The sequence below is a fragment of the Lacerta agilis genome, chromosome 17, assembly GCF_009819535.1.
Source record: "Lacerta agilis isolate rLacAgi1 chromosome 17, rLacAgi1.pri, whole genome shotgun sequence".
Lineage (NCBI taxonomy): Eukaryota > Metazoa > Chordata > Lepidosauria > Squamata > Lacertidae > Lacerta > Lacerta agilis.
The window spans coordinates 35,210,254-35,236,428 of record NC_046328.1 but is presented as its reverse complement, the minus strand read 5'-3'; the positions used below and the strand labels follow the sequence as shown (position 1 = coordinate 35,236,428).

The 26,175-nt window shown below is 47.5% G+C and overlaps 2 protein-coding genes across 2 annotated transcripts in view; both read left to right on the top strand.

Moving 5' to 3' along the window:
• Positions 1–13,129, top strand: part of MTMR11 (myotubularin related protein 11) — a 35,822-nt gene extending 22,693 nt beyond the window's left edge. The window contains exons 14-17 of the mRNA XM_033174721.1: positions 1,874–2,044; positions 3,694–3,948; positions 8,000–8,281; positions 11,123–13,129. Coding sequence (XP_033030612.1) covers positions 1,874–2,044; positions 3,694–3,948; positions 8,000–8,281; positions 11,123–11,215 — 801 coding nt within the window. The 3' untranslated portion in view covers positions 11,216–13,129. The remainder of the gene's footprint in view (positions 1–1,873; positions 2,045–3,693; positions 3,949–7,999; positions 8,282–11,122) is intronic.
• Positions 13,130–17,250: 4,121 nt separating this feature from the next.
• Positions 17,251–26,129, top strand: SF3B4 (splicing factor 3b subunit 4). Its single transcript, XM_033174889.1, has 6 exons — positions 17,251–17,372; positions 18,240–18,368; positions 20,964–21,506; positions 23,279–23,470; positions 24,624–24,794; positions 25,623–26,129. Exons 1-6 carry the CDS (start codon positions 17,339–17,341, stop codon positions 25,805–25,807), a joined length of 1,254 nt encoding a protein of 417 aa, XP_033030780.1. The 5' UTR covers positions 17,251–17,338; the 3' UTR covers positions 25,808–26,129.
• The last annotated feature ends 46 nt before the right edge of the window (positions 26,130–26,175 follow it).

Sequence of the window (26,175 nt, the reverse complement as noted above, 5' to 3'; positions counted from 1 at the left end):
CTAAAAGCAGCTTACGAAAAACATAAAACAATAAAATTATCAGTAAGATATGTTGTTGGCATCTGTTTGTCTGGTGAGACAATGGGAGTGCACCTCCAGGGATGAAGGCAAACTGCTGCATAATAATAATAATAATAATAATAATAATAATAATAATAATAATAATAATAATAATAATAATAATTTATTCTTTATACCCCCACCAATCTGGCTGGGCTTCCCCAGTCACTCTGGGCGGCTTCCAACAAAATATTAAAATACAATAATCCATCAAACATTAAAAGCTTCCCTAAACAGGGCTGCCTTCAGGTGTCTTCAAAAAGTCTGGTAGTTGTTGTTCTCTTTGACATCTGGTGGGAGGGCGTTCCACAGGGTGGGTGCCACTACCAAGAAGGCCCTCTGCCTGGTTCCCTGTAACTTGGCTTCCCGCAGCGAGGGAACTGCCAGAAGGCCCTCGGAGCTGGACCTCAGTGTCCGGGTAGATTGATGGGGGGTAGAGGCGCTCCTTCAGATAAGCTAGCACCGGTGACCTCCCTGAGGCATAAGCCTGGGCAGTGTGCCTGGAGATGCCCAGACGACAAGACCCACCCCCCTCGGGCTCGCTGGTGTGGTACAAAGTGTGGTGTAGTGGTTAGAGAGCCAGTGTGGTGTAGTGGTTAGAGAGCCAGTGTGGTGTAGTGGTTAAGAGCGGTAGACTCATAATCTGGTGAACCGGATTCGCGTCTCTGCTCCTCCACATGCAGCTGCTGGGTGACCTTGGGCTAGTCACACGTCTCTGAAGTCTCTCAGCCCCACTCACCTCACAGAGTGTTTGTTGTGGGGAAGGAAGGGAAAGGAGAATGTTAGCCGCTTTGAGACTCCTTCGGGTAGTGAAAAGCGGGATATCAAATCCAAACTCTTCTTCTTCTTCTACCTTCCCAGGTGGACAAGCCCCATCTGCCCCTCACTTCCCTCCACAGAACGTGCAGAAACTGCCTTCTTGACCATTGGATCCACTACTGGTCTTGTCCACTCAATCCCTTTGCATGCAAGGGCCAGTCCCTTAACTCGCCAGAGGGTTTGAGTCCCATCCGCTACCCTCACCTGGTGTAGCAACAATAATCTGAAACTTTCATAGTTCGAATAAGAATAGCCTAAAAACAGATCAACACTTTCTAAACTGCTGGGTAGGCTTGTCTAAACAAGAGCATTTTTAGCAGGCGCCAAAAAGAGTGCAGCAAAAAGCACCTTGCCTGGTGTCCATAGGCAGGGAGTTCCAAAGTGTAGGAGCTGCCACACTTAATAATAATAATAATAATAATAATAATAATAATAATATTGTTGGGCGGTAATATACTGTTGAGCGGCTCCCAACAGAAGATTAAATACACGATAAAACATCAAACATTTAAAACTTCCCTGAACAGGGCTGCCTTCAGATGTCTTCTAAAAGTCAGATAGTTGGTTTATTTCGCAGTGAGGGAGCCGCCAGAAGGCCCTTGGAGCTGGACCTCAGCGTCTGGGCTGGATGATGGGGGTGGAGAAGCTCCTTCAGGTATACTGAATTTGAAAGATCAAATTCTTACGAAATGTGGAACAGGTATTATGTGGCCCCTGTAAGGGTGTCCCACCAATCATAGTGGTCGAGTGATGCTTTGGTGCTATGCTACAGACTTTGCCCTAAAATCAAAGTAAGGTTCTGGTCCTCATTGTTCTGAGTAAGGGTCTCATGGAAAGAAGAACACAGAAAGCTGCCTTGTACTGAGTCAGAGCCTCAGATTCTCCATCCCTGACCTGAAACCTTTCTCCGTAGAGGAGGAGAGAGAATAAATTTGCTCAGGGAAAAGAAATGGGAGCGTTTCAGTGTCTTTCCTCCTTTCACTCCTTTTTGCAGTCGCCGGTCTTCCTGCTGTTCCTGGACTGTACCTGGCAGCTCTTGCAGCAGTTTCCGGGATCCTTCCAGTTCACCGAGGCCTACCTGGTGGCTCTGCACGAGAGCAGCTATGTCCCGTTCTCCAGCACCTTCCTCTTCAACTGCCAGTGGGAGAGAGGGCGGAGAAACCAGGTGAGTTGGGGGGGGGAACCCAGCCTGGCCTGGCACTTGTGAACCTGTATATCTGAGCTGATTTACAGTATTGTATTTCTGTACCATTGTACGGAAACAGAATGGGATTTCCGGAAAGTAAAGCACTCCTCTCTCTCACCTCTTGACAGCAGCCCAGGGGCTGTATTGCCAAACCCTGGAAAAACCTTTAATCTTAATAATTCCGATTGCTGGTACTCAAGGCTGTGATGGCTCATGACTTCAATATTTGATTATTCGCCTTCTTCATCTACATTATGTTTGCACTTCTTTTCCTTTGCTTACAAATCGGTAACAATAAAAAAGGGGAAACGAGGAAACAAACTGTGTGGCTTTGTAAAGGGAGGAGGGTGGGGCCAGGGGCGTAGCAAGGGGGGCGGGCCGCCCCGGGTTCCATAATGGAGGGGGTTACAAATTATCAAGGAACAATTTTTTTAAAAAACAAAATTGAAAAAAAATGCATTTTTTTATTTTTTTAAAAAATGCCTGCTCCAAAGGTCTTATCTTACTATACTAGGGATTATATAGCTATATATGAAATTTCATGCATATCGGTTAATATCTTGACCCTCCTCCACCAAAATAGCTGTTCACTTGGCTGTTTTCCTATGTCATGGAGGCTGAAATTTCAATTCAGAGAACACTTACTGTTCCCAACCCTAACCCTGTGGAAAGCCATCTAATTAGACTTTAATTTGATTTTGAGATGTTTTTAGGAGGTAACTTAATTATTGTTTGATTTTATACCAATGTTATGTATCTGATGTTAGCCACCTTGAGCCCGACTTCAGCTGGGGAGGATGGGATATAAAAAAAGTTTATTATTATTATTACTTGTTATTATTCCTTTGTAAGAAAATATGAAATAACTTAAAACCATTTTTGCGGGGGGGAGGAATCAATGGGGGGGTGGACAAGAAAATTTTGGCACCGGGTACCACCTGACCTTCCCATGCCTCGGGGGGGGGGGGTGACAAAACTTTTTTTGTCCCCGGGTACCAATTTACCTTGCTACGCCACTGGGTGGGGCCAAATTTGCTGGCTCCCTTGAGCTCTGCTCTGAATGCTGGGTGGGAAGGAGAGGAAAGGCGACTTGAGGTGATCGGCCAGGAATAGCCAAAGTGGCACTCTCCGGATGTTGCCATTTCCCATCACCATCATCCCCAAGTGCTGACACTGTGCCAGTCGCTGGGAGCTGGAGCCCAACAGAATCTGGAGGGCGCCAGGTTGGGGAAGGCTGCTCCAGCCGTGCTCTCCTCTGTGGCCTGCCTCTCCACTCTAGGAATCGACTCCTTCTCTTTAAAGATGGAGGACCTGCAGCCCTCCAGCTGTTTTGGACTACAACTCCCAGCATCCCCGGGTCATGGGCTGTGGTGTCCCGCAACCTCTGGAGGGCTCCAGGTTAGGGAAGGCTGCTGAATCCATTCTCTTCTCTGTGGCCTGCCTCTCCGCTCTAGGAATCAGCTCCTCCTCTTGAAGGATGTGGGAATCCCCACAATAGCCCTGTAGAGAGCAGGCCACTGTTGTTGCAACATTTCTTTGGCCAATAAAATCCATACAAGTAGAAAAGAGGAAATGCATTTTTTGGGAAGGGTCTGATCATCCACCGCCACCCCTCTCTCTCCCCTCAGAACCGTCTTCTCACCCAGCTCTACACTCCCATCAACGGCTGGCGAGAACCCCTCTGCCTGGAGATCTTGGAGAAAGACGGCTACCCAGTTAAGGAAGCCACGGGGGCCTCCTTGCCCCCCATCTGGGACTGGTCCTTGAGATACAGCCCCCGGCACATGGCGCGCTTCCGGAACCCCTGCTACAGGCGCAGTGGGAACGGTGGCAACAACGGCGGGGCTCTGAACGGGAACTTCCTTCCCCAAAACATTGGCAAGGTTTGTGTTTGTCTGGGAAGGCACAGAGGTCATTTCCGCAACTTGGGCTGGTGGATTCGGAGCCAGAGGACACGCGTAGAAATCTTTGGCATCTCCCAGTCTGGTAGGACACCAGCACCTTTCCCTGCCTGGATCTAACTCTGCAACCCACAGGAATGAAGGAAGCTGCCTTTACAAGGTTCCAGTCCACATGATTCCAAACAAAGGGTTGACTTAAACAGGAAAGCAGGAGGGTTGTACCTTATGCTGATCAAGCCATTGGGGGCCCGTCTAGCTCAGTATTGTCTGCACGGACTGGCAGTGGCTCTCCTGGTTCTCACACAAGAAGCCTTTTTGCAAGCACCACTCTTTTCCCCACTGTCTGAATCTGGAACCCTGTTCTTAAGAGTTTAGGAACCAGTTTAGCTTCCCCCCCCCCCCCCGTTGCTGTTGTGTTGAGATCCTGCTTGTGGGTTTTCAACAGGCATCTGGGTGGCCACTGTGAGAAGAGCATGCTGGGGCTGATCGGCCATTGGTGTGATCCAGCAGGGCTCTTCTGAAGGAATCACAGAATTGTAGAGTTGGAAGGGGCCCAGAGGGTCATGTAGTCCAGTGTTTTTCAACCTTTTTTGGGCAAAGGCACACTTGTTTCATGAAAAAAATCATGAGGCACACCACCATTAGAAAATGTTAAAAAATTTAACTCTGTGCCTATATTGACTATATATAAAGTAATTCTCTTGAATAGGAATCAAATAAACACAATTTTTCCCACGGCACACCAGGCAACATCTCACGGCACACTAGTGTGCCGCGGAACAGTGGTTGAAAAACACTGATGTAGTCCAACTCCCTGCAATGCAGAAATCTCAACACGCGGTCTCCTATCCAATTTGAAACTATACAGTCGTACCTCGGGTTACGTACACATCGGGTTGTGTACTTTTTGGGTTACGAACTCTGCTAACCCAGAAATGCAACCCAAAGCGTGTGCAATTTGCGCATGCGAAGCGTTTTCGCAGTTGCACAGAAGTGATTTTTTCGGTCTGCGCATGCACAGAACGAATTATTCCAGTTACATCCATTTTGGGTTACGTACTGTAACCCGGAACGAATTAAGGATGTAACCCGGGGTACCACTTTACTGCTCTTATAAAACCTCCATGTCCAGAGGCAGTCTATCTAGAGTCCTAGGTTCTTATGGGAATTTGGCCACTGTGAGAACAGGATGCTAGCTCAATGCTTACCTAGGCTAGCTAGCTCAGTCGGTAGAGCGTGAGACTCTTAATCTCAGGGTTGTGGCTCTGAGCCCTATGTTGGGCAAAAGATTACTGCATGGCAGGGGGTTGGACTAGATGATCCTTGGGGATCCCTTCCAACTTTACAATTCTATGATTCTATGATAACAACAGATAAGAATTAAAAGATAAAAAACAAAACTATAAAACAGGCACATAGAATGCACACAGTAGCACATGGTTTAATATAACCAGGTCCAAGAAAAGAACATGTGTGTGTTTTTGTGGGTTGTGTGTGTTTTTTTTTTTTTTTTATAAGATTTTTATTATTTTCCAATAAAACAAGAGAAACACATAACATAACATAGACACCAACATTAACACAATAAAAAACACATTACATAAATACAATCAACAAAGAAAACAATTAAAACAAAACCAAAACCAATACATACCTAAACTGGAACACCAATCTTTCTCTTACTACTTAACAAAATCTAGTTTCTGATCTTCTAAAGGGACCTCCCCCGCTTTCCCTCCTCTGCCTTCAATACTAATATACTTTGGTAACATCCATTTTTAACATTACAATTCATTATCCAACCTTTTATAATATCATAAAAACTTAACATCTTATAGTATCATGAAATAATTCTTAAATCAATCTTATACTTCTTTTCACTTAAGCTGCTGCTATTAATCAGTTACATATCTCTTCACTAATTCAAAATTCCCAAAATCGTAACATCAAAATCTTAAAACTTAACATCAAAATCCTAAAATCTTAACACACTATCTTCAGGGTACCATAAATCCATCCTAATTCAATTTTTATCATTTTCACCCTATTCCCCTTCTCACCATTTTTCTGCTCTCTCCCATGCCCCCCCACCATTCATCTTTACATTTCCCTCTGTTGTCCTTGTTCAGTATCATCTTAAAATTTATAAATCTCCTCCTTGGGCGCCTCAAGAGGCACCAGCTCTCCTCTCCCAGCAACTCCATTTCGCAATTTTGGTTTCCTTCCACTTGTGTCTTCAAAAATCTTCTCAGCTTCATCTCTGGACTCCCACTCCAGAGACTGAATCTCGTAGCTCCAGTCAAAACATCAGCCCTGTGTTTCTCACTACACCAGGGCCGTCCATTTACCTGGGGTTGCTGAATCAATTCGTCCCATTTCTCCAGCACCTGCCCCAGTTCCCTGAAGAAGTCTACTTCCAAATTATCAAAATTTTCCCAGATCTGGCTGGTCTCTCCTGCTCCACAACAAATTTCTTTGAAATTACGACCTAACCAGTCCATTTTCCGATTCACAAACTCCAATTGCAGAAGGATTGTTCTTTGTTCCTGGGTAATACCCGGATCTAGAATCAGTTTAAAAGCGAAAGCAAGCATGGTTGGAGAAAACAAAGGGTGTCAAATGTCAGTAATTTTCCATCCTGCGTATTAGTTTTCCAGCGCCATTTTCCCTGAGACAGGGTGCCAAAATTAATTCCAAAAGCCACAGAAGAGATATTTCCAAAATCTTCAATCCCTCAAATTGGGATTTAATCCATCTTCTCTGTCAAAGTGCTTCGTAGCAACATTGTGTCTAGTAATGCAGCTGCAGCCGCTTGAAGCTTAATTACCTCCTCTGCACAACAAAGGAGAGGGACGGGCTTCCTTTTAACATCCCTCCCGGTTGCCAGTTATTCAAATGTAAATCCAATTAGTCCCACACTTACAGCAGCCGGGGTTCTTCTTTTTTCTTTGAAGTTAGCAGGAAAAGCTTGGTGCTCAGGTCTGGCAGAATTGCTGCTTTGATCTCCCGGGGGGGGGGGTGCATCCGCCTCTCCAGTCCCGTGTCGGTAGCTCCGCTCGCTTGATTTTCCCCCCTTACGAGGGTCAATCAAGAGCAGAGACGGCACGTCTGGGACCCACGAGGCCGCGGTCCACGGGACGCTCTTCCCGTGGCTTTAAGGGGCCCTTGGCGCAGACAAGGAGACCCCTAAAACCCCCCGGGGACTGGAACTGACTCAGCTCCGCTCCGCCATTATCCGGCACCAAACCGGAAGCCGTGGGTTGTGTGTTTTTTGCTTCTGTATTAAATATGCAAAACAAACAAACAAACAAGAATATCAGCGCCACCTCATTTATCAAGTCTAGTTCCAGATTTTCCAGGCTTGAGATGAGAGTTGTCTTGAAGACTGATCGCTACATACGTACAGTATGCACTAGGTAAAGGTAAAGGGACCCCTGACCATTAGGTCCAGTTGTGTCCGACTCTGGGTTGCGGCGCTCATCTCGCTCTATAGGCTGAGGGAGCTGGCATTTGTCAGCAGACAGCTTCCGGGTCATGTGGCCAGCATGACTAACCCGTTTCTGGCGAACCAGAGCAGCGCACGGAAACGCTGTTTACCTTCCCGCCGGAGCGGTACCTATTTATCTGCTTGCACTTTGCTGTGCTTTTGAACTGCTAGGTTGGCAGGAGCAGGGACCGAGCAACGGGAGCTCACCCCGTCGCGGGGATTCGAACCCCCGACCTTCTGATCGGCAAGCCCTAGGCTCTGTGGTTTAACCCACAGCACCACCCGTGTCCCTTAGTATGTACTAAGGGAATGCCAAATCATATAAAAAGTGTCTGGACGTTCTAGCCCTTGTCAAAATCTCAAATTATGTGTAATTTTCTCCCCTATAGCTATATTCCAGAGTGAGTGGCATACCAAGCGCCCTGTGTAAGATCTGGGGCTGTTTCCCACGGAGTTGCAATTACTATTTGAGCTGCCAGGATCATACCTAAGAACTGATACCTAGGCTCTTCCGATGTTCTGAGCTATCCTTCTTCCTTCTTCCAGATGGAAAACGCTCCTCCTGGGAAAAGGACCTTGTACTTGTTCTCCAAGGGCTCCCTCTCTCTGCAAGCCCACTTCTTCCCCTGGAAAAATGGCTCCCTTGCCAAGAAAGGTTCCTGGCGGTCTCAGGTGTCGGAGGCCCCCGGGGAGCAGGACAGGTCTCGGAGGTGCAAAACCCGGAGCTTCTTTCTCCATCACGACGGGCTGCTCCTTCTGCCATCATATGCAGGGCCCTCCATCCGCTTGTGGAGAAGGTGCTACCTCCGTGGGAGCCCGGAAACCCAGGTACAAAACAACAGAGGCGTGGCACAAAATAACATTGCTGTAAAGAATCACAGGCAGGTTGAGAGGTGGTCATTAGAGAACCAAACCTGCGTTCTGCAAAACCTGCTTCCTCATCTATCTTGGGTTCAAAAAGTCCCGCCATTAATAGAAGCTGTTCCACAAGCAGAGGGACGCGATTTATTTATAACGTATTTTTCTGTGTATAACACGCCCCTGTGTAGGACGCCCCCGTATTCTATTTTTGGGGACTCAAAATTAAGAAAATGGGGGGAGATTGCCCAGAGTTGTTGAGCTTTTTGGGGGGGAATTTTGAGGGCTTTTGTCCCTATTCTGCACTATCCATGTATAAGACGACCTCCCATTTTTGACATTATTTTCTCAGGAAAAAAACCTCGTCTTATACAGTGAAAAGTATGGTATGTTCGTTCTAAAACTTTTACATTTTGTAATCACACCAAAACTGGCCTCCTAGCAGCTGTTGGAATTTAAACAAACAAACAAACAAACAAACAACTAAAATGTCATAAAAGATCTCCAACAGTCTTGTGGCTTCTGAGAAGACGGACAGAAATGAGGCAGGAGGATATGTCGAACGACAACCCAATTCGTTAAATATGTTTTTGACTTTATTTACCTTATGCACAAAACGCCTTGAGGTGGAAGTTTAGAAGGTGATTAATAAATCAATGGTGGTGATGATAAAAATAATAAAAATTAATGATAATTTCATGGTGTGGGGTGGAGGAAAATGTATACAGAGGAGCTAAAGGGTAGGAATCCCAAGAGGTAGAGTTTGTAGCTGTGTAGTGCCATCTAGTGTCCAAACTACTTTTGGATTCTTTTATAAAAGGTTTTTTAAAATCATTATTACATGCGGGGAGGGGGGGATATTTCGGTTGCAAGGGTTCCATATTTGCATGAAAATCTCGTATACCAAAACCCTTGGCACTGCGAGAGAGGATCCCCGGCACTTCCAGAGCTCACGTGCCGAAGGTTCTTGCCCAGCAAGCAAAGCAGAGAGCTCTCTCCGCGCCAGGAAACCCCAAGGAGACACAGCACAAATAAGAGCTTCCTGCTTGGATGTAGTTTGCACAATTTCAACCAGCTGGTCTTCAGCTGTGCTGAAGTTGCAGGCCTTGCTTCTGAGTTAAGGACTCGGCACCAGCCAGACCCACTGTTTTGCAAACAGCGATCCTCAAATCTACTGTCAGTTGTGGAAGCAGTGAGGGGGAAACTGGAGGGTGATGTGAGGGCGACTTTCCCAATGTTGATAACTGCCTTTAGCAGCTCACGATTAGAAACAGATTCTTCACAGCTAGGTCTCCGGAGGCTGGCAGCAGACACGTCTGTTAGGCAACCACTGTTTCCTACCCCTTCCAGCCTGCGCCAGTTCATTAAAAGAGGAAATAAATAACAGGGATTTGGAAACGAGTTCTGAAGCAAAAGTCCTGCGGGTGGAAATTGGAACAGTGGATGCTAGAAGCTTAGAAAATTATGCCTAGCGTTGAGAAAGAGTGGATGCAGAAAAGTCTTCCTGCCTCTCTCCTAACGTTAGGACTTGAAGTTGAAGGTTGGAAGATTCAGAAAAGATTAAAAAGAGGACGTAGTGCAGAGTCAAACTATGGACCTCGCTCCCCCAGGAGGCAGGGATGGCCGTCAACCTGGATGGCTTCGGAAGAAGACTGGACTAATTCATGGAGCAAAAGGCTATCGGTGGCTCCCAGCCATGATCAGAGGCAATATATGCCTCTGAACCCCAGTTGCTGGAAACTGAAGGAAGGGAGGTTGCTGCTGTTGCATTCAGGTCCTGCTTGTGGTCTTCCCAACGGGACACTTGGTTGGCCACCGTGAGAACAGGAGGCTGGACTAGATGGGCCTCCTTTGGCTTGATCCAAGCAGGGCTCTGATATATCCCTATACAAGGGAACCAATTTTAAAGGAGGGTATGAAAAGCCTCTTCCCCAAAGCCAGTGGTGGTCCTTGCTGGCGACGTCAAGTCTCTTTCTGCTTAGCGCAGAGATGGAGAACCTTTCTTCCAGCTTGAGGGGCTGCCTCCTCTTCTTGCCAGTCTTCAAGGTGGGATAGCTCAGTTGGTTGGTGTGTGGTGCTGATGACTCCAAGGTAGCAGGTTTGATCCCCGTAGGGAACAGCTGCATGTCCCTGCGTTGCAGGGGGTTGGGCCAGATGATCTTTAGGATCACATTCAACCCTATGATTCTGTGACTTCCAAGGGCCACGTGTCTGTGGCAGGCAAAAAGTGGGCGGGGTTACAGATGTATACATTGCTGTTTCACAAAATCGTAGAGTGGGGAGGGACCACGGGCGTCTTACCCATAGAGCCTAGAGGCGCCAAGTTCAGGAGGGCGCCAGGGAAGAGGCGGAGGCTGGACGTGGCGCCTCCCAGCATCAGCTTGCCTCCCACGCCCGTCTCTGGCATGCCGCGCCTGCAGCCTCTGCCTGCTGTGGCCACCACGGCACGAAGCGGCCAGCTGAGCTGAGAGCCACTGCGTCCAGCCTCCGCCTCTTCCCTGCCAGAGCTGCCCTCCAGCCACTGCCCGCCTCCTCCAGCCCCGCAAAGTTGGGTGTGCCGCCGGTAGCGCCATCCTCCCTAAAAAAGGTTTGGCAACTCGGGGAAATGGGGGGGGGCGCACCAGAGGGATCTTTGCACCACGGCGCCGGATATGCTTAAGACGGCCCTGGGAAGGACCCCCAAGGGTCATCTCGTCCAGTCCCCTGTCCAGTAGGGAGGGAATTCCACAGCTGGGATGTCTTGTCTGCTGCTGTTACAATGTGGCTTGGGCGTTGCTTTTGTAGAAACAGATGTCTTGCCTTTCTCTTTAGGCTGGTCTCTTCGCTTCCAGCATTGTGGGCCTCACCGAGGAACTGGACCTGCTCCAAGAGCGGCTGAAGTACTGGCAAGCCAAAGGAAGCTAGCGGCACGATGCCCGAGAAGGCTGAAGCGTTCCACACAGACTGCTTGGAGCTCCCTCCTGCCACCCCATCAATAACAGGATGGGCCCTCAGCGTATCCAACACAGACCTACTGCATCCCACTTTCCAAGAAGAGACAGCAGTTGCAATATGCTGCAATCTGCATGTTTCAGAGATTTGTAGAGTTGGAAGGGGTCCCAAGGGTCATCCAGTCCAACCCCCTGCAATTTTCACAGAGCTCCATTTGGAAATCTTAACCAGTTGGGAGAAAACTGATGCACTCAGGCTACGTGCCCCGATTCATCGGAAGTGTCTGTTCTGAAGTTGCCCAGCTCAGCAAACAGATCCTATTGACCTATCTGCAGTTCTGTCCTGAATTTATATTTGCCCCAAATGTTCTGTTTTGATTGCAAAACGACGTGGGGCTTAATATCGCTGCGATATTGGGTGCCTGCCACCAGGTGTTTGGTTTGTGTTGTTGTTGTTGTTGTTGTTGTTTTAAAAAAAACTTATTAAAGCTGCATACATTTATATGGCTTCCCCCAAAGATTCTTGGGAAATGTAGTTTGTCAAGTGCACTAAAGATCATCAACTACGTTTCCCAGGATTCTTTGGGAGAAGTCATGTGCCTTAAATGTGTGACGTGTCATTAATCCAGATTAAAAAATTTGGAGGGGCAGCTGGAATAACATGGGCTGGCATTCTGACGTTGCTGTCATGATGCCCCCCCCCCAAAAAAGGTCTGAATGCTCGAGGAGCAACCATCCCATAATAAACACCTCCCTGGAAGCACCTGGTAGCCCAGAGTGGGCTGACCAGCTCTGTGTAGTCTGCTTTACTCTCTCTGCCTCTTAGAACCCACCAAGGGGTATTAACCTTTATGTCCCCAAAGTACTACAGTCCGGTTCTCATAACACTTAAAACGTGGCATAGCCAATGCGGTTCCCTCCAGATGTTGGTGGGCTTCAGCTCTCGCTGTCGTTCCCTAACCACTGGTTGCACTGGCTGCTGCAGCTGCGAGGGGGCTTGGAGATCCACAACACCTTGAGAGCACAACAGGAGGCAGTGATGGCCCCCAGCCCAGATGGCTTTAAAAGAGGATTATGGAGGGGGAGAGAGTTATTGAGGGCTATTAGCCAGGATGGCTATGCTCTGCATCTGTAGTTGAAGAAATGTCTCTGAGCCCCAGTTGCTGGAGACCACAGGAGGGGGCAATGCTATTTTGCTTAAATCCAGCTTGCGGATTTATTGGGAGGCGTCTGGTTGTGAGAACAGGATGCTTGGCTTCATCCAGAAGTCTCTTCTTGTATAGAATATCTGCTTCGTCCAGGCATATTTGCAAGCACCAGGCAGTCCACGAGAAATTGGCTAGTGGACCAGCATCTCCTTCAGTCCCTAGACTGCAGTGTTTGGCGTGAGCTTTCCTTTGCAGTCTGTGAAAAACCAAACAACAGCCCTGCAGTATTAGAATCTTGCTCTTCTTTGTAGGGGAATAGAAGCGAAATGTCCTTCCTGCTGTTCCTCCTCTATCAGAGATGGTGGGGTGACTTTTCCTTTTCAGCTGTTGCTGAGTAATCAATATTTGGGTGCTTTGGGGTCCAGTGCTGAGCGGCCCCCAGCCTCGTTAGATCTGCAACAAGAGCTTGCAAATAAGTTTGAACAAACTTTGGAAAGTGAAACCTTCAGGATTCTCCGAGGATTCTCCCGACAGGCAGATTTTTCTTTCCTGCCAAGCTGAGCAATAAATCTAACGGCCTCAAAGCTCCTGACAGAACTGACGGGAAGCTTTATTATTATTATTAAACTGAGAAATCATGCTTTCGCAATCGGTAAACCAGATTTTCTGGCCAGTTCTGGGGTACGTACACACCCCAGTTCTTCTTTAGCACTTTCTGTGGTCATTTCCACAGTCAATTTTTTTTTAACCGTTTGGTGTGGAAGATAAGAGGTGCCAAAACAGATGTTCAGAGAAGCTTTTTTTATATAGCACTTATTGAGAAATGGCATGTTATGTATGTGAGAGAAATCTCCCCCCTGCCGCCGCCTGCTTACTGGCCCGAGACATTGTCCTGTGGTTAAACAAAGGGACCACCCTGGTTGCAAACAGGACAATGAATTAAAAAAGAGCTGGTCTGCTCCAACAAATTATCGGCCTCTGGGAAGAAATGGTGAAATTTTCTGCAGCGTGTGCTGTTCAGAAACGAAAGAACGCGGTACAGCTGTGTGCACGTGCTGGAGAGTCCTCTAGAGGGCTTTATCCTAAAATCACAGAATTGTAGAGTTGGAAGATACCCCGAGGACCATCTCGTCCAACTCTCTGCAATCACAGATAAAGCATCCATGACAGAGGGCCACCCAACGTCTGCTTAAAAACCTCCAAGGAAGGAGAATGTCTGTCATTCCACTTTAAAACAGCTGCTGCTGGTGCCTCTCCATACTCAAGAATAGGTTTCCATGTTAAAAAACAGGAGGCCCTTTCTTTTCCCCTATAACAGGTAACCTGGAAATTCATTAACAGTGTTTGTCAGACGGCGCTCAATGTTGCTTCATATCTATAAATCATCAAAGCTGAGTCCTTCGGTATGCCGTTGCCAGGGAACGCCGAAATGCGATGCTGGTACTTAGGAACTTAATACGTCTCTCCATCCATTTCTGTATATTATGTTTGCACTGTCTTGTTGTCGTGTTCCTTCAATGTGTTTTTTCCCCTCGTGAACAGGAGAAAATCCATAGTGGGAAAGTATTTCCATTTAAGATATGTGGTTTTTTCCCCCCTTTTGCCCCCAAGCAAAGGGGGTTAAATGCTGCTGTTACATATTTGCTGTTAAATGTTTCCGTTTTCATTTTATAAGCTTTGGTCCAGAAGCCTTTTAGAGCTAATGGGGAAATGAGCAGTTTTAAGCTACAGAACGATTTTGAATAAAAAAATAAAGATCTTGTGAATATAATTCTGCAGGTAATTATAAATAGATTTGCTCCCGGGGACATTTGTAAGTTGGAGGAAAAGCGTCCCCCTTCCCATCCTTTGGCTATAAACTGTCCTACACCTGTTTAAGGGGATAGTGTATGGTCAGACACGGGATCAAAAGCAAGAAAGAAGAGAACTCCCTTTATGTATCCCAGGTGCTGAGGAAAAAACAACACTGGACTGTTGCATTCACAAGCCCTGTTTGTGGACTTCCCAGAAGCACCTGGTTTTCTGCTGCTAGGAAAAATATATTTGTTTGTTGATTCATTCATTTATTTACGGCATTTGCCACTGGGGTTTTCAGCCCAAAAGTCTCCTAGAGTGGTTTATGCACTATCAATTGTAACAAGAGTCCCCGGTGCCCACAAGCTTATAATCCTTTTTTTAAAAAAAAACATCAAAAAACAAAAACAAAAACATAACTACGACATACAAGGGTAAAAGGCCACGGAGGGAAGAGGAAAAACGAAAATCAAGCCAGCTGGCAAATAAACAGTTCACAGATGCCTTCTGGAGCTTGTCTTTCTGCAAAGCTGATGGGATGAGCCTTCTGCTCCCTGAGACAGCCTCCAGGCTGCTCTTAAATTTGTCTTCAGCTTCATGTAATTCAGTTCTGTAATTGCTACTACCACCCAGAAATGTAAACTGGAAGGATCATTCTGATACGGCAGATAAAACGTGTGTGTGTGTGCGCGCTTCCAGACTCTCACTGTTTGGTGGCGGGAATCAATCACATATTTTCAAATCAAGATTGCACAATTAGGGATAGTGGTGAGCTCTGGAGTAATGAGCCTGCCTCCCTGAAAGATTGAACTTTTGAGGGAAATGAAAGTGATTGGAAATACACTGCAAAATTGTGGGATGATACCTGCTTCGACACATCATGTAACCTCCCTGCAAACACATCGGAATGAATCCTTTATAAATAGCCGATGTTGTCTAATCTCCCTGCAAACAAGCCAGGATGAATTCTTAGTAAATATGTCCCCCGGAAACTCCCCACTCCTATTTTTCCATCTGTCTTGTGTCCCTAGAATCAGGAACAAACCACCCCCTCCACGCACAGGAAAATGGTGCCACAGGTATGATTCACCTTAGGCCCAAATATGTCCTATTTGTGGAAACCCAGCTTAGATGGGCTTTGGGGAACTACTGTTATGCCGATGCTGCACATTTTCTGTGTCCTCTTCATGTTATGCTGCTCACACAAGCCAAGCGTTCGTGCTAAGCGGGGGAAATATATTGATCGTTAGCTGTACAATCTGGGTGATGTCTCTCTGGTTTTGGGATGAAAGGAGACAGGGAGAACTGGAAACATTACAATGAGCTCCTTGGAGAAAAAGGTGGGCTAAAAATGCAAAGAAGAAAATGGATGTGGGAGTGCGTTTTGAGACTAGCCTTCTGCACAAAAGGTAAAACTCACCATGAGGACTAGAATCTTGCTGCTTTTCAATGGGACTGCAACACAGGCTGTGCTCACACCAAACATTTTAAAGCCCATGGTTCCCTCAAAGGTATCTTGGGAACTGTAGTTTGTGAAGTGTACTGGGAATTGTAGCTCTGCGAGGGGTAAACTAAACTTCCCAAGATTTGGGGTGGAGGGAAATACGAGCTGTAAATGTATGGTGGTGTGTTGTTGTTCAGTCGTGTCCAACTCTTCGTGACCCCATGGACCAGAGCACGCCAGGCACCCCTATCCTCCACTGCCTTCTGCAATTTGGCCAAACTCATGCCAGTTGCTTTGAGAACACTGCCCAACCATCTCATCCTCTGTCGTCCCCTTCTCCTTGTGCCCTCCATCTTTCCCAACATCAGGGTCTTTTCCAGGGAGTCTTCTCTTCTCATGAGGTGGCCAAAGTACTGGAGCCTCAACTTCAGGATCTGTCCTTCCAGTGAGCACTCAGGGCTGATTTCTTTGAGAATGGATAGGTTTGATCTTCTTGCAGTCCATGGGACTCTCAAGAGTCTCCTCCAGCACCATAATTCAAAAGCATCAATTCTATGGCGATCAGCCTTCTTTATGGTCCAGCTCTCACTTCCGTACATTACTACTGGGAAAACCATAGCTTTAACTATACGGACCATTGTCTCTGCTTTTTAAGATGCTGTCTAGGTTTGTCATTGCTTTCCTCCCAAGAAGCAGGAGTCTTTTAATTTCGTGTATATGCATACAATATACTGTATCCCGAATTCACCCTCCTGGTAAATCTGGGGGAAACAGACTCCTGTCTGTCTCGAATGCTGGAGAGCAGCGACCAATCAGGAGGGAGGGGAGGGAGGAGGTGGAGCTACGCTGACGCTAATTTTCCCGCGTTTTTGGTCTTTTTTCTCTTTCTTTCCCGCAAGGAGCGCCGCTTTCTCTACCTAGCCGTGTGTTTTTGTATTGGGAGGGGGAAGGGCACTCCCCGCTCGGGACGCTACCGGAAGTGACGTCCCCAACCGACCGCCATTTCAACCTTATCGTTTCCTGTTGCGTACCATTAACGTATCATACTGCGTACTATAACTCCAAATACAGTATATAGAATATTATAACAATCGCAACACTAAAAAATTTCTGAGGAGAAAACCCTGAGGTGAAGAAACAAATGGAATTCACACACACAAATATATGTGTATGTGTATATATTTTATATATACATACAATATGTATATATGTGTGTATATATCTATATATCTATATATACATACATATATACATACACACACACACACACACAGTATGTATGTATGTATATGTATATGTATGTGTGTCGGTGTATATATATTATAGATTATATATATATACACACATCTTATTACGACCGTTATTAGCATTACCTCATAGTGTGTTTATTCCGTTAGAACCCTCTTACGTACCGCAACTTCCGCCCGCCCTCTTTCAAAATGGCGGCGCCGCTTTCAACTTAACACGGCCGGAGCGGGCATTTCACCTCCTCTGTTTAAACCTGACGAGGAGGCCTACCTGCTCTTTCGTAAACGTCACGTCCGGTCTCCCGCCCTCTTTAACTGCCCGCGCCTAAGATGGCCGACGGCGCCTCGAGATCGCCCATACTACGCGCCGCTTCCGGTGGGCGGGGCGACGTCGGCAGTGGCTCCTGGGAGGCCGTCGTGCTTGAGGCCTTAGGGGCGCGAGGTGGTTGGAAAGTGGCGCCAAGATGGCGGCTGGGCCCATCTCCGAGAGGAACCAAGGTGAGGGCTGGGCCTGGGGCTGGGGCTGGGGGGCAGCTCCCCCTTCTCTCCCCTTCTAAAGGGCGGTGGCTGCTGAAGTGGGGGACTATTATGGGTTGGAGACCCCCCCTTCAGAAAACCTCTCCTCCGCTCTTGGCGTGGCAGGACCATTGGCTCTGCATAGGGAGGGATTAATGCTGCTGTAATATTATAGTAGTAGTAGTAGTAGTAGTAGTAGTAATAATAATTATAATAATTATAATAATAATATAATTAGTAGTAGTAGCAGATGTTAATTGTTATTTCTAACAGTACAGTCTCTATATAGGGGGAGCTTCCCCGTTTTGGAAGTGGGTGGGTGAAGTTAAAGCTGATCTTGTTAGTAGCAGCAGAAGCTAATTATAATTCATAATAAAGATTTCACAAATGCGTGTGGCTATATTTATCATCATCCTTATCATATCAGGCCAGTCTACATTGGGGTAGCTTCCCCGTTTTGCATGGCGTGGGTGACATTAAAGGTGCTTTTATTATTACTACTAACACTACATAAAAGCTACTTTTGTTTTTATAATTAAATTTAAGCTGCTATTTTTATTTGTAGTAGTGGATGCTAAATATTGCTAATAATTCGGCTTTCGCGAGTGCAGATGTCTACTGAAATGTTATTAAGTTGCAAATAACTTCAGACATACTTGAAGTGAAAATCAATGTACATGTCTAGCTTATATGTCCATTAATTGCATAGGCCAGTTGGAAGGGATCCAAGGGTCATCTAGTCCAACCCCCTGTAGTGCATTCGTTTGGATGAGTTGGTGGAGAGATCTCCGAAGAGCCTGCTCTCTCTGTCCATGCAACTGATGTGTGTCTCTCTCCTCTCCACTCCAGATGCCACTGTGTACGTTGGAGGCCTGGACGAAAAGGTCAGTGAACCTCTCCTATGGGAGCTGTTCCTCCAGGCAGGTCCGGTCGTCAACACCCACATGCCCAAAGACAGAGTCACTGGCCAGCATCAAGGTAAGCGATGCCGAGAGCAGGGAGCGAAGGCAGCATGTTGTTTTGGAGGGAGCACGCTTGTCAGCCGATGTAACATGGTACCCTCCATGTTGCTGGACTCTAGCTCCCATCTGTTGTCAGCCAGGATGGCCAACCTGAGCCATAAATCTTCTTTTGGCTTTGCTCATGAGTGAGTGATGGTCCCACCTATCTTGCAGCAAAGTCCAGTTTGCTCATGTGCATAAGAGTTGTCTCCTTGGGGGTGAATAGTCAGTAATTTCTATGCTTATAAGGTGCACCTAGGAGCCTAGGAAGCTGCCTTTTCCTGAATCAGACCCATTTGCCCATCTAGCTCAGTGTTGTCTACACTGACTGGCAGCGGCTCTCCAGCATTTCAGGCAGAGGTTCTCTCCCAACCCTTCCATGAGATGCCACTGGGAATTGAACCCAGGACGTTCTGCATGCAGAGCGGGTGCTCTTCCACTATGCTGTGGCACAGCGCCTACCCTGTAGGTTTGCTTATTTAATTAGCTTTTCTTAACACACCTTTTAAAAAGGCCCCTGTGGGCTGCAACAACAAAATAAGTAATTGTAAAACAAATGAAACAGTTGAAACCTTGAAACAAGAAAAGGACAAAAACTATTCTAAATATACAAAAACAATACACGCTTTTAGAAACAATTACAGTGTAAAAATGGTTGCAGTACAAATGCAGACTGCGACAGTTTATGTATTTAAAGCATTCACATGCCTTCCTTCCATGATATTCATCCCAGGTGGCTTACAGTGCAAACTGAAATAAGCAAATAACCCCCCCCCCTCCTCCACCCAGCAAAGCGGTAGCTAGCTCCCAAACCTTTTTGGACCCCCCCCCCCTTGGTTCCGTAAACCTGATCCCAAGTGCTCCCTACCCTATAAAAAGCATTATTCAGAATAGCGGCCTGCATGTCGCACTGAGGAAGATAATACCACAATAAAATCCAGAGCACTTATGATTCATTGCACACTTACTGAAAACCCCATTGAAACTATTTAGTTTAATTAAGTGGGACCGGTTATAAGGAACTGTAAGGTCTGCTGGGTGGTTGCTCGTGAGTAAACAGCCAAAACTCCATCCTGTCTTTTAGCAGTTTTATTGTGCATACTATTTACAGTGCAGAGCTACAAGTTCATGTCTGTATCAGTCACTTGCAGAATCCGGGAGTGGCCCCTTCCGGCTGTGACCCCAACATAAGAGCTTCGGTATACGAAATCTCCGCCTCCCCTCCTTACGTTTCACCCCTCTGTGCACTTGGGGTGACGGAAATGGCGTGTCTCTCCCCTTGCCAGCTGGGCGAGGGGAGTGCAAGGTCTCTCAACATCCCCAGAGCCTCTGCTCTCCAGCCTCTGAGCTCCCTGCCCCTCACCACTGTATAAATCGCTGCTTCCTCTGCTGGAGGAGGAGGTGCTGCTGGTCAAGTGGGGTCGGGGCTCTGTAACACCCCGAGAGCCCTTCCACCACCCTCCGCTGAGTCGGGGACAGTTCCCTGACAGGAACATTGCTAGAACATATCCACTGGCCTGTTTCCGGACACAATTCCAAGCCCTGTGTATGACCTATAAAGCCCTGCATGGCATGTGAACCTGTCTGGGTTTTGAGATCTTTGTCGGGGACCCTTCTCTCAATATTGCCACCCTCACAGGTGGGGGCATTGGAAAGGGCCTTCTTGGTGCTGGCCGCTCCCAGACTTTGGACCGCCCTTCCTCCTTGTCCTTTCTCAGGGAGGTGAAGAACCCGTTCCAACAGGCTTTGGGGAATTGACTGCTTTTAATGAAAGGGCCAGAACTGTGCTGCTTTTATTGTAATTATTTGTATGTTTTAAACGAATTATATATATGTATATAGTTTTAATTTTATCCATGCTTAATTGTTTTTTAAAGATGGGTTTCTCCCCTATGTTTTTAGCAATCCTTGTTTTGTTTTGTTTTTAATCTGTAAACCACCTTGATTCCATCAGGAAAAAAGACTGAGTATAAATAAATATAACAACAGCAACAATAATAATAATTCAACAAAACTGATAAACTTGATCCAGTAATACCAGCTTCTTAAAGTGTGATTTATACCTCTAGCACCTCCCTGCCATCCCCTTAGCTCCTTAGGGGCACCTTCCCCCAGGTGATCCCACCAACATCTTTGAGAACCACTTTGTTAAAGTGACAGTGAGTTGTCATCAAGGTTGGTCCTACTCAGAGCAGATGCATTAAACTTAGTGGACATCACTAGCTTAGGTTCCATTAATTTCATTGGGTCTTGGACATCTACAACCCTCATACACACAGCATTGTGTGCTTTTAAGCTAGGGTTGCCATCCGTCCAGAATTTCCTGGACATACCGGGAATACTGCAGTTGGTGTCCGGAAATCAGCAAAATGTCCAGGAAAAGCTAGATATATGGCAGCTCATGCCAGCAGTGCCGTTTTTGCCCAATTTCCCATAAAAATAGCTCAAAAATGGCATTTATATGTGATTCCACCCCAAAAGCTCAACAACTTTGCTTAAAAAACAGCAACCCCACAATCTGTCCAGTTTGGCAGCCCTATTTTAAGTGTCTTTCTCATCTGCCTCCTTCCAGGCTACGGGTTTGTGGAGTTCCTTAGCGAGGAGGATGCCGACTACGCCATCAAGATCATGAACATGATCAAGCTGTATGGGAAGCCTATCCGTGTGAACAAGGCCTCGGCCCACAACAAGAACCTGGACGTGGGCGCCAACATCTTCATCGGCAACCTGGACCCGGAGATTGACGAGAAGCTCCTCTACGACACGTTCAGCGCCTTCGGGGTCATCCTCCAGACCCCCAAGATCATGCGCGACCCGGACACGGGCAACTCCAAGGGGTACGCCTTCATCAACTTTGCCAGCTTCGACGCCTCCGACGCCGCCATCGAGGCCATGAACGGACAGTACCTGTGCAACCGCCCCATCACTGTCTCCTACGCCTTCAAGAAGGACTCCAAGGGCGAGAGGCACGGCTCGGCGGCCGAGCGCCTCCTGGCCGCCCAGAACCCCCTCTCGCAGGCTGACCGGCCCCACCAGCTCTTCGCCGACGCCCCTCCCCCGCCCTCGGTGCCCACCCCGGTCGTCACCACCTTGGGGCCAGGCGTCACCCCGCCAGGTATGCAGCCCCCCGCCCTTTTCCTTTCAATATTCTACGCTCCTGGCTGGTGTTTTTCAATTTGAGTCTCTGTCCCTCCTCACTGTCCCTCTGTCTGATGGGTTTTGAGAATGTTGTGAGTTGGCTGTTAGCCATGATGGCAATGCTCTGCTTCCGCAGGCAGATATGCTTCAGAATAGCTGGAAACGACATAGCATGGGGGAGAATGCTCTTCAGCTCGGGTCGTCCTTGTGCGCTTCCCATTGTGGCATCTGGTTGTCCACTGCCAGAACGGGATGCAGGCCTGCTCCAGCAGCCAGGCTCTTCTGATCTTCTTATGGAGCCTCCAAATCCATATGCAGTCTAGATTCCTAGGCTCTTTGGGGTATTTGGACCCTGTGAGAACAGGAGGCTAGACTAAATGGACTACTCGCCTGATCCAGCAGCCAGGCTCTACTTAAGATCTTACCGAATTAAAGAAAGCCATGGAGGGTAAGGCTATCAGTGGCTGGTTGCTGGAAACTGCAAGAGGGAAGAGTGCTGTTGTGATTCAGTCCTACTTGCCAGTTTCCCTTTGGGGGCATCTGTTTGGCCACTGTGAGAACTGGATGTTAGGCTAGATGGGCCCTTGACCTGATCCAGCAACCCAGCCAGATAGGCAGGGTACAAATAATAAAATTATGATTATGGAATCTCTAGGAGCAGAGCAGCCTATTGAGATTTCTAGGTTCTTAGGGGGCAATAGGCCACTGCGAAAACAGGATGCTGGTGGACAAGAGGCGCCCCCCCCCGGCCTGATCCAGCAGGTCATTTTACGGTGTTCTTATAGTTACCCCATGAAAGATGAATGATCCTACTTCTCTGACATAGTTTACCTTAAAGGGCTACAAAGTTTGATCAGTAAAATAATCTGTTAAAGCAGCGATTGGTGGGAGTGGGAGACATCTGGACCCCAACTCACATAATCTTTGACTATTGGTCACATTGCCCAGATGCAAGCTAATGTGGAGTTGATGGCCCTCTCCCTTCACGTAAAGCTTCAGTTGATCAGTTGGGTGGTAGGTTTCGCTTTAACTGGCAAGGCCGAGGCTCAAGGGCACACCAGTTTTCTGTTGTTCTGGTGGTTTGCTGTTGTAGCTGTGCGCCTGGGTAGATATCAAAGGAAGGTGATGGGCAGATGGAAGAAAGTCCCTTCTTCACACAGCACAGAATTAAACTGTGGAACTCATGTCCACAGGAGGCAGCGATGGCCACCAACACAAATGTCTTTAAAAGAGGATTACACAAATCCATGGAGCAGGAGAAGGCTGTCTCTGCTCTGTCTCCACTGCTGTGGTTTCCAGCTTCTGAATGCCAGTCTCTGGAGACCACAGGAAATGAGAGAGTGCTCTTCTGCTCAGGTCCTGCTTCTGGGTTTCCCAAAATGGACATCTGCTTGGTCACTGTGAAACAGGGTTGCGAACTTGAATAAAATACTGTGGGGGCCCAGGTAAGCCCTGCCCCACATAATCAGATCACATGACACAGTGCACACACACCCATCTGAATGGGAATGTCCATCAACTGTGGGGGCCCAGCCCCACAAATTTTTTTTGTAGGGGCCTAGGAGTTGGCTCCTATGCTGAGAAAACAGGATGCTGGAATAGATGGGCCGTGGGCCTGATCCAGCCAACTTTTCTTATGCTCTTATGAACATGCCTTTCCTTTTAACAGCATGGGATCTTTGTCGTACGGAATTTCGGGGTTTCTCTTCCTTCAGTATCTCCTAACATTCTCCTTTCCACCCTGCACAGGCATCCCGCCACCTGGGTCGTTCCCTCCGCCGGTGCCGCCACCAGGAGCCATGCCTCCAGGCATGCCGCCAGCCATGCCGCCCCCACCCATGCCGCCTGGCGCCGGTGCCCCAGGACCGCCTTCCGGAGGTGCTCCTGGAGGGGCACACCCTCCCCACCCGCATCCTTTCCCTCCAGGTGGGATGCATCCAGGTACGTTTTGCCTTTGGGGGCAACTCTTCCTCTCTTTCTCTCTGCAAAATAACCACAACACCCTCCATTGCAGTGGACCTCTGCCTTCCTCTTAGGACACTTACCGTATTTTACTGTGTATTAAGACGCCCCTATGTGTAAGACAACTCGTATTTTTTGAGCCCAAAATTAAGAAATAACTATTTTAAACATTCCGTGTATAAGACGAACCCCAATTTTAAACTTAAAAAATTTGGGAAAAGATACAGTCTTATACACGGAAAAAGACAGTACTATTTTCATGTTAACAAATTTTATAGTGCTTACCTACAGTAGTCTCCAAACAATTTAACAAAGTACAGTACAGTCATACCTTGGTTTTCGAACAGCTTAGTTCCCAAACATTTTGGCTCCCGAATGTCGCAAACCCAGAAGTGACTGTTCCAGTTTGCTTACTATTTTTGGAAGCCGAACGTCCGACGGGGCTTCCGCGGCTTCTGGTTGGCTGCAGGAGCTTCCTGCATCCAATCAGAAGCCGCAATTCGGTTTTCGAACGAAGTCGAACGGACTTCTGTAACGTATTCTGTTCGACTTCCAAGGTATGACTGTATAAAGAATACAATCCGGTTAAAATGATAAAATCAGACTTCAATTAGAATTGTTTGCTGGAGTAAAATCTTCACCGAGCGCTGGAATGTCAGGAGGGAGCAGGCTTGTCTGACCTATGGAACTCACTTCCAGCTGAGGTCGAACAGGCCCTTTGCCTGCTGAACCTCTGGTGCCCAGTGGGGGCATTTTATTTCCTTACTTTATTCCCTTTTTATTTTGTGGAACTGGGCCCTTGATATCGACTGCAGCACAGCACCTGGGTCATGGGGAACCACTAACAGCGACTTCCCCAAAGACCTTAGTGACTTAGCAGGGATATGAGGGATCGGGCAGTCCCCGAGGCACCCTGGAGCCAAATAGTTAAGAATCTTGCAACATGCGCAGAGGTGTGTCTGGCTGTTGATGCTTGCGTTTTCAGAACCCATCTTATTTTGCGATTGCATGTAGTTTCAAACTTAACGTTGTGTTTTGATGTTGCACCTGCCCTGGGATCTTAGGGTGGAGAGCAGATAATAAACGACGCTACTGCCACTACTCTCACTAACCTCTGCACCTGTGTTTCCAGGAATGCCGCAAATGCAGGTACATCATGGGATGCCCGGGATGGGCCCTCATCACCCAGGACCGCCGGGGGCAGGAGGCCAGCCGCCCCCCCGCCCTCCTCCAGGCATGCCCCACCCTGGCCCCCCGCCCATGGGCATGCCGCCCCGGGGCCCTCACTTTGGATCGCCGATGGGTAAGTGTCGACAAGGCTTGGGGCGGTTAGGATCCTTCCAAGTTTCTCTTTTTGTTTAGTACAGAAACTCCTTTTGAAGGTGAATCTTTTTCAGCTGGTTTCCTCCTTCCTTGTGCCCTGTTCTTTCATTTGCATAAAGTGGAACTACAGTGGTGCCCCGCTAGACGAATGCCTCGCTAGACGAAAAACTCGCTAGACGAAAGGCATTCGCTAGCGGAAGGCTGCCCCGCAAGACGAAAATGTCAATTGGGCTGCCTCGCAAGACGATTTTTTTTTTTTTTAGTGAAAAAACCTCCGCGCTCCATTGCCGCTTCGCTAGACGAAAAATTCGCTCTACGAAGACACTCGTAGAACGAATTATTTTCGTCTAGCGGGGCACCACTGTACAGATTTCAAATACAGACGAGGGAGGGAGGGGGAAGGGTTAAATCTTTCCCCATGTGCTGCTTCTTTCGGCGGGGGCACTTGCTCGTTGTTGTTGTTGTTGTTGTTGTTGTTATTATTATTATTATTATTATTATTATTATTATTATTATTATTAATACGCCGCCCATCTGGCTGGGTTTCCCCAGCCACTCTGGGCGGCTTCTAACAGAATGTTAAAATACAATAATCTATTAAACATTAAAAGCTTCCCTAAACAGGGCTGCTTTCAGATGTCTCCTAAAAGTCTGGCAGTTGGTTTTTTCGTTGACATCTGGTGGGAGGGCGTTCCACAGGGCGGGTGCCACTACTGAGAAGGCCCTCTGCCTGGTTCCCTGTGCTGTCCGTTGTTTCTCCTGGGCTGTTGTCTAATCCAGATGCCTCCTCTTCTTCTTCCTCCACCAGGTCATCCCGGCCCCATGCCCCCCCATGGGATGCGTGGGCCGCCTCCCTTGATGCCACCCCACGGATACAACGGCCCCCCTCGGCCCCCGCCCTACGGCTACCAGCGCATCCCTCTCCCCCCTCGGCCCACCCAGAGACCCATGGTGCCTCCCCGGGGGGGTATGCGGGGGCCCATGCCCCCCTAGGCAAGACAGCCCGACCACAGGCCAGCGTAAGAAAAGGATCTTCCTTCCACGGATTCCTCAGATTTATCATTTTCTTTCTTTCCTCTTCGGACAAACATTCCAGTGGTTCGTGTTTCTGCTTTCCCTGCGTGAAAAGAGGCTGCCCACCAACTTGGCAGTGTTGAGGGTCATGTTATTAACATTTTTTTAGCTCCATTGCCTCCTGGAATACGGAACGGGGTTTTAACGTTATTTTTTTTATTACTGTTGTTAACAATTCCTCTTTGTGACACCCAACTTAGCCATGTGATTTGCAAATAAAAGTCTGGGAAGATGCTCCTAATATTATTATTATTATTATTTTAAAAAGGAAAAAATAACAGTGTTCC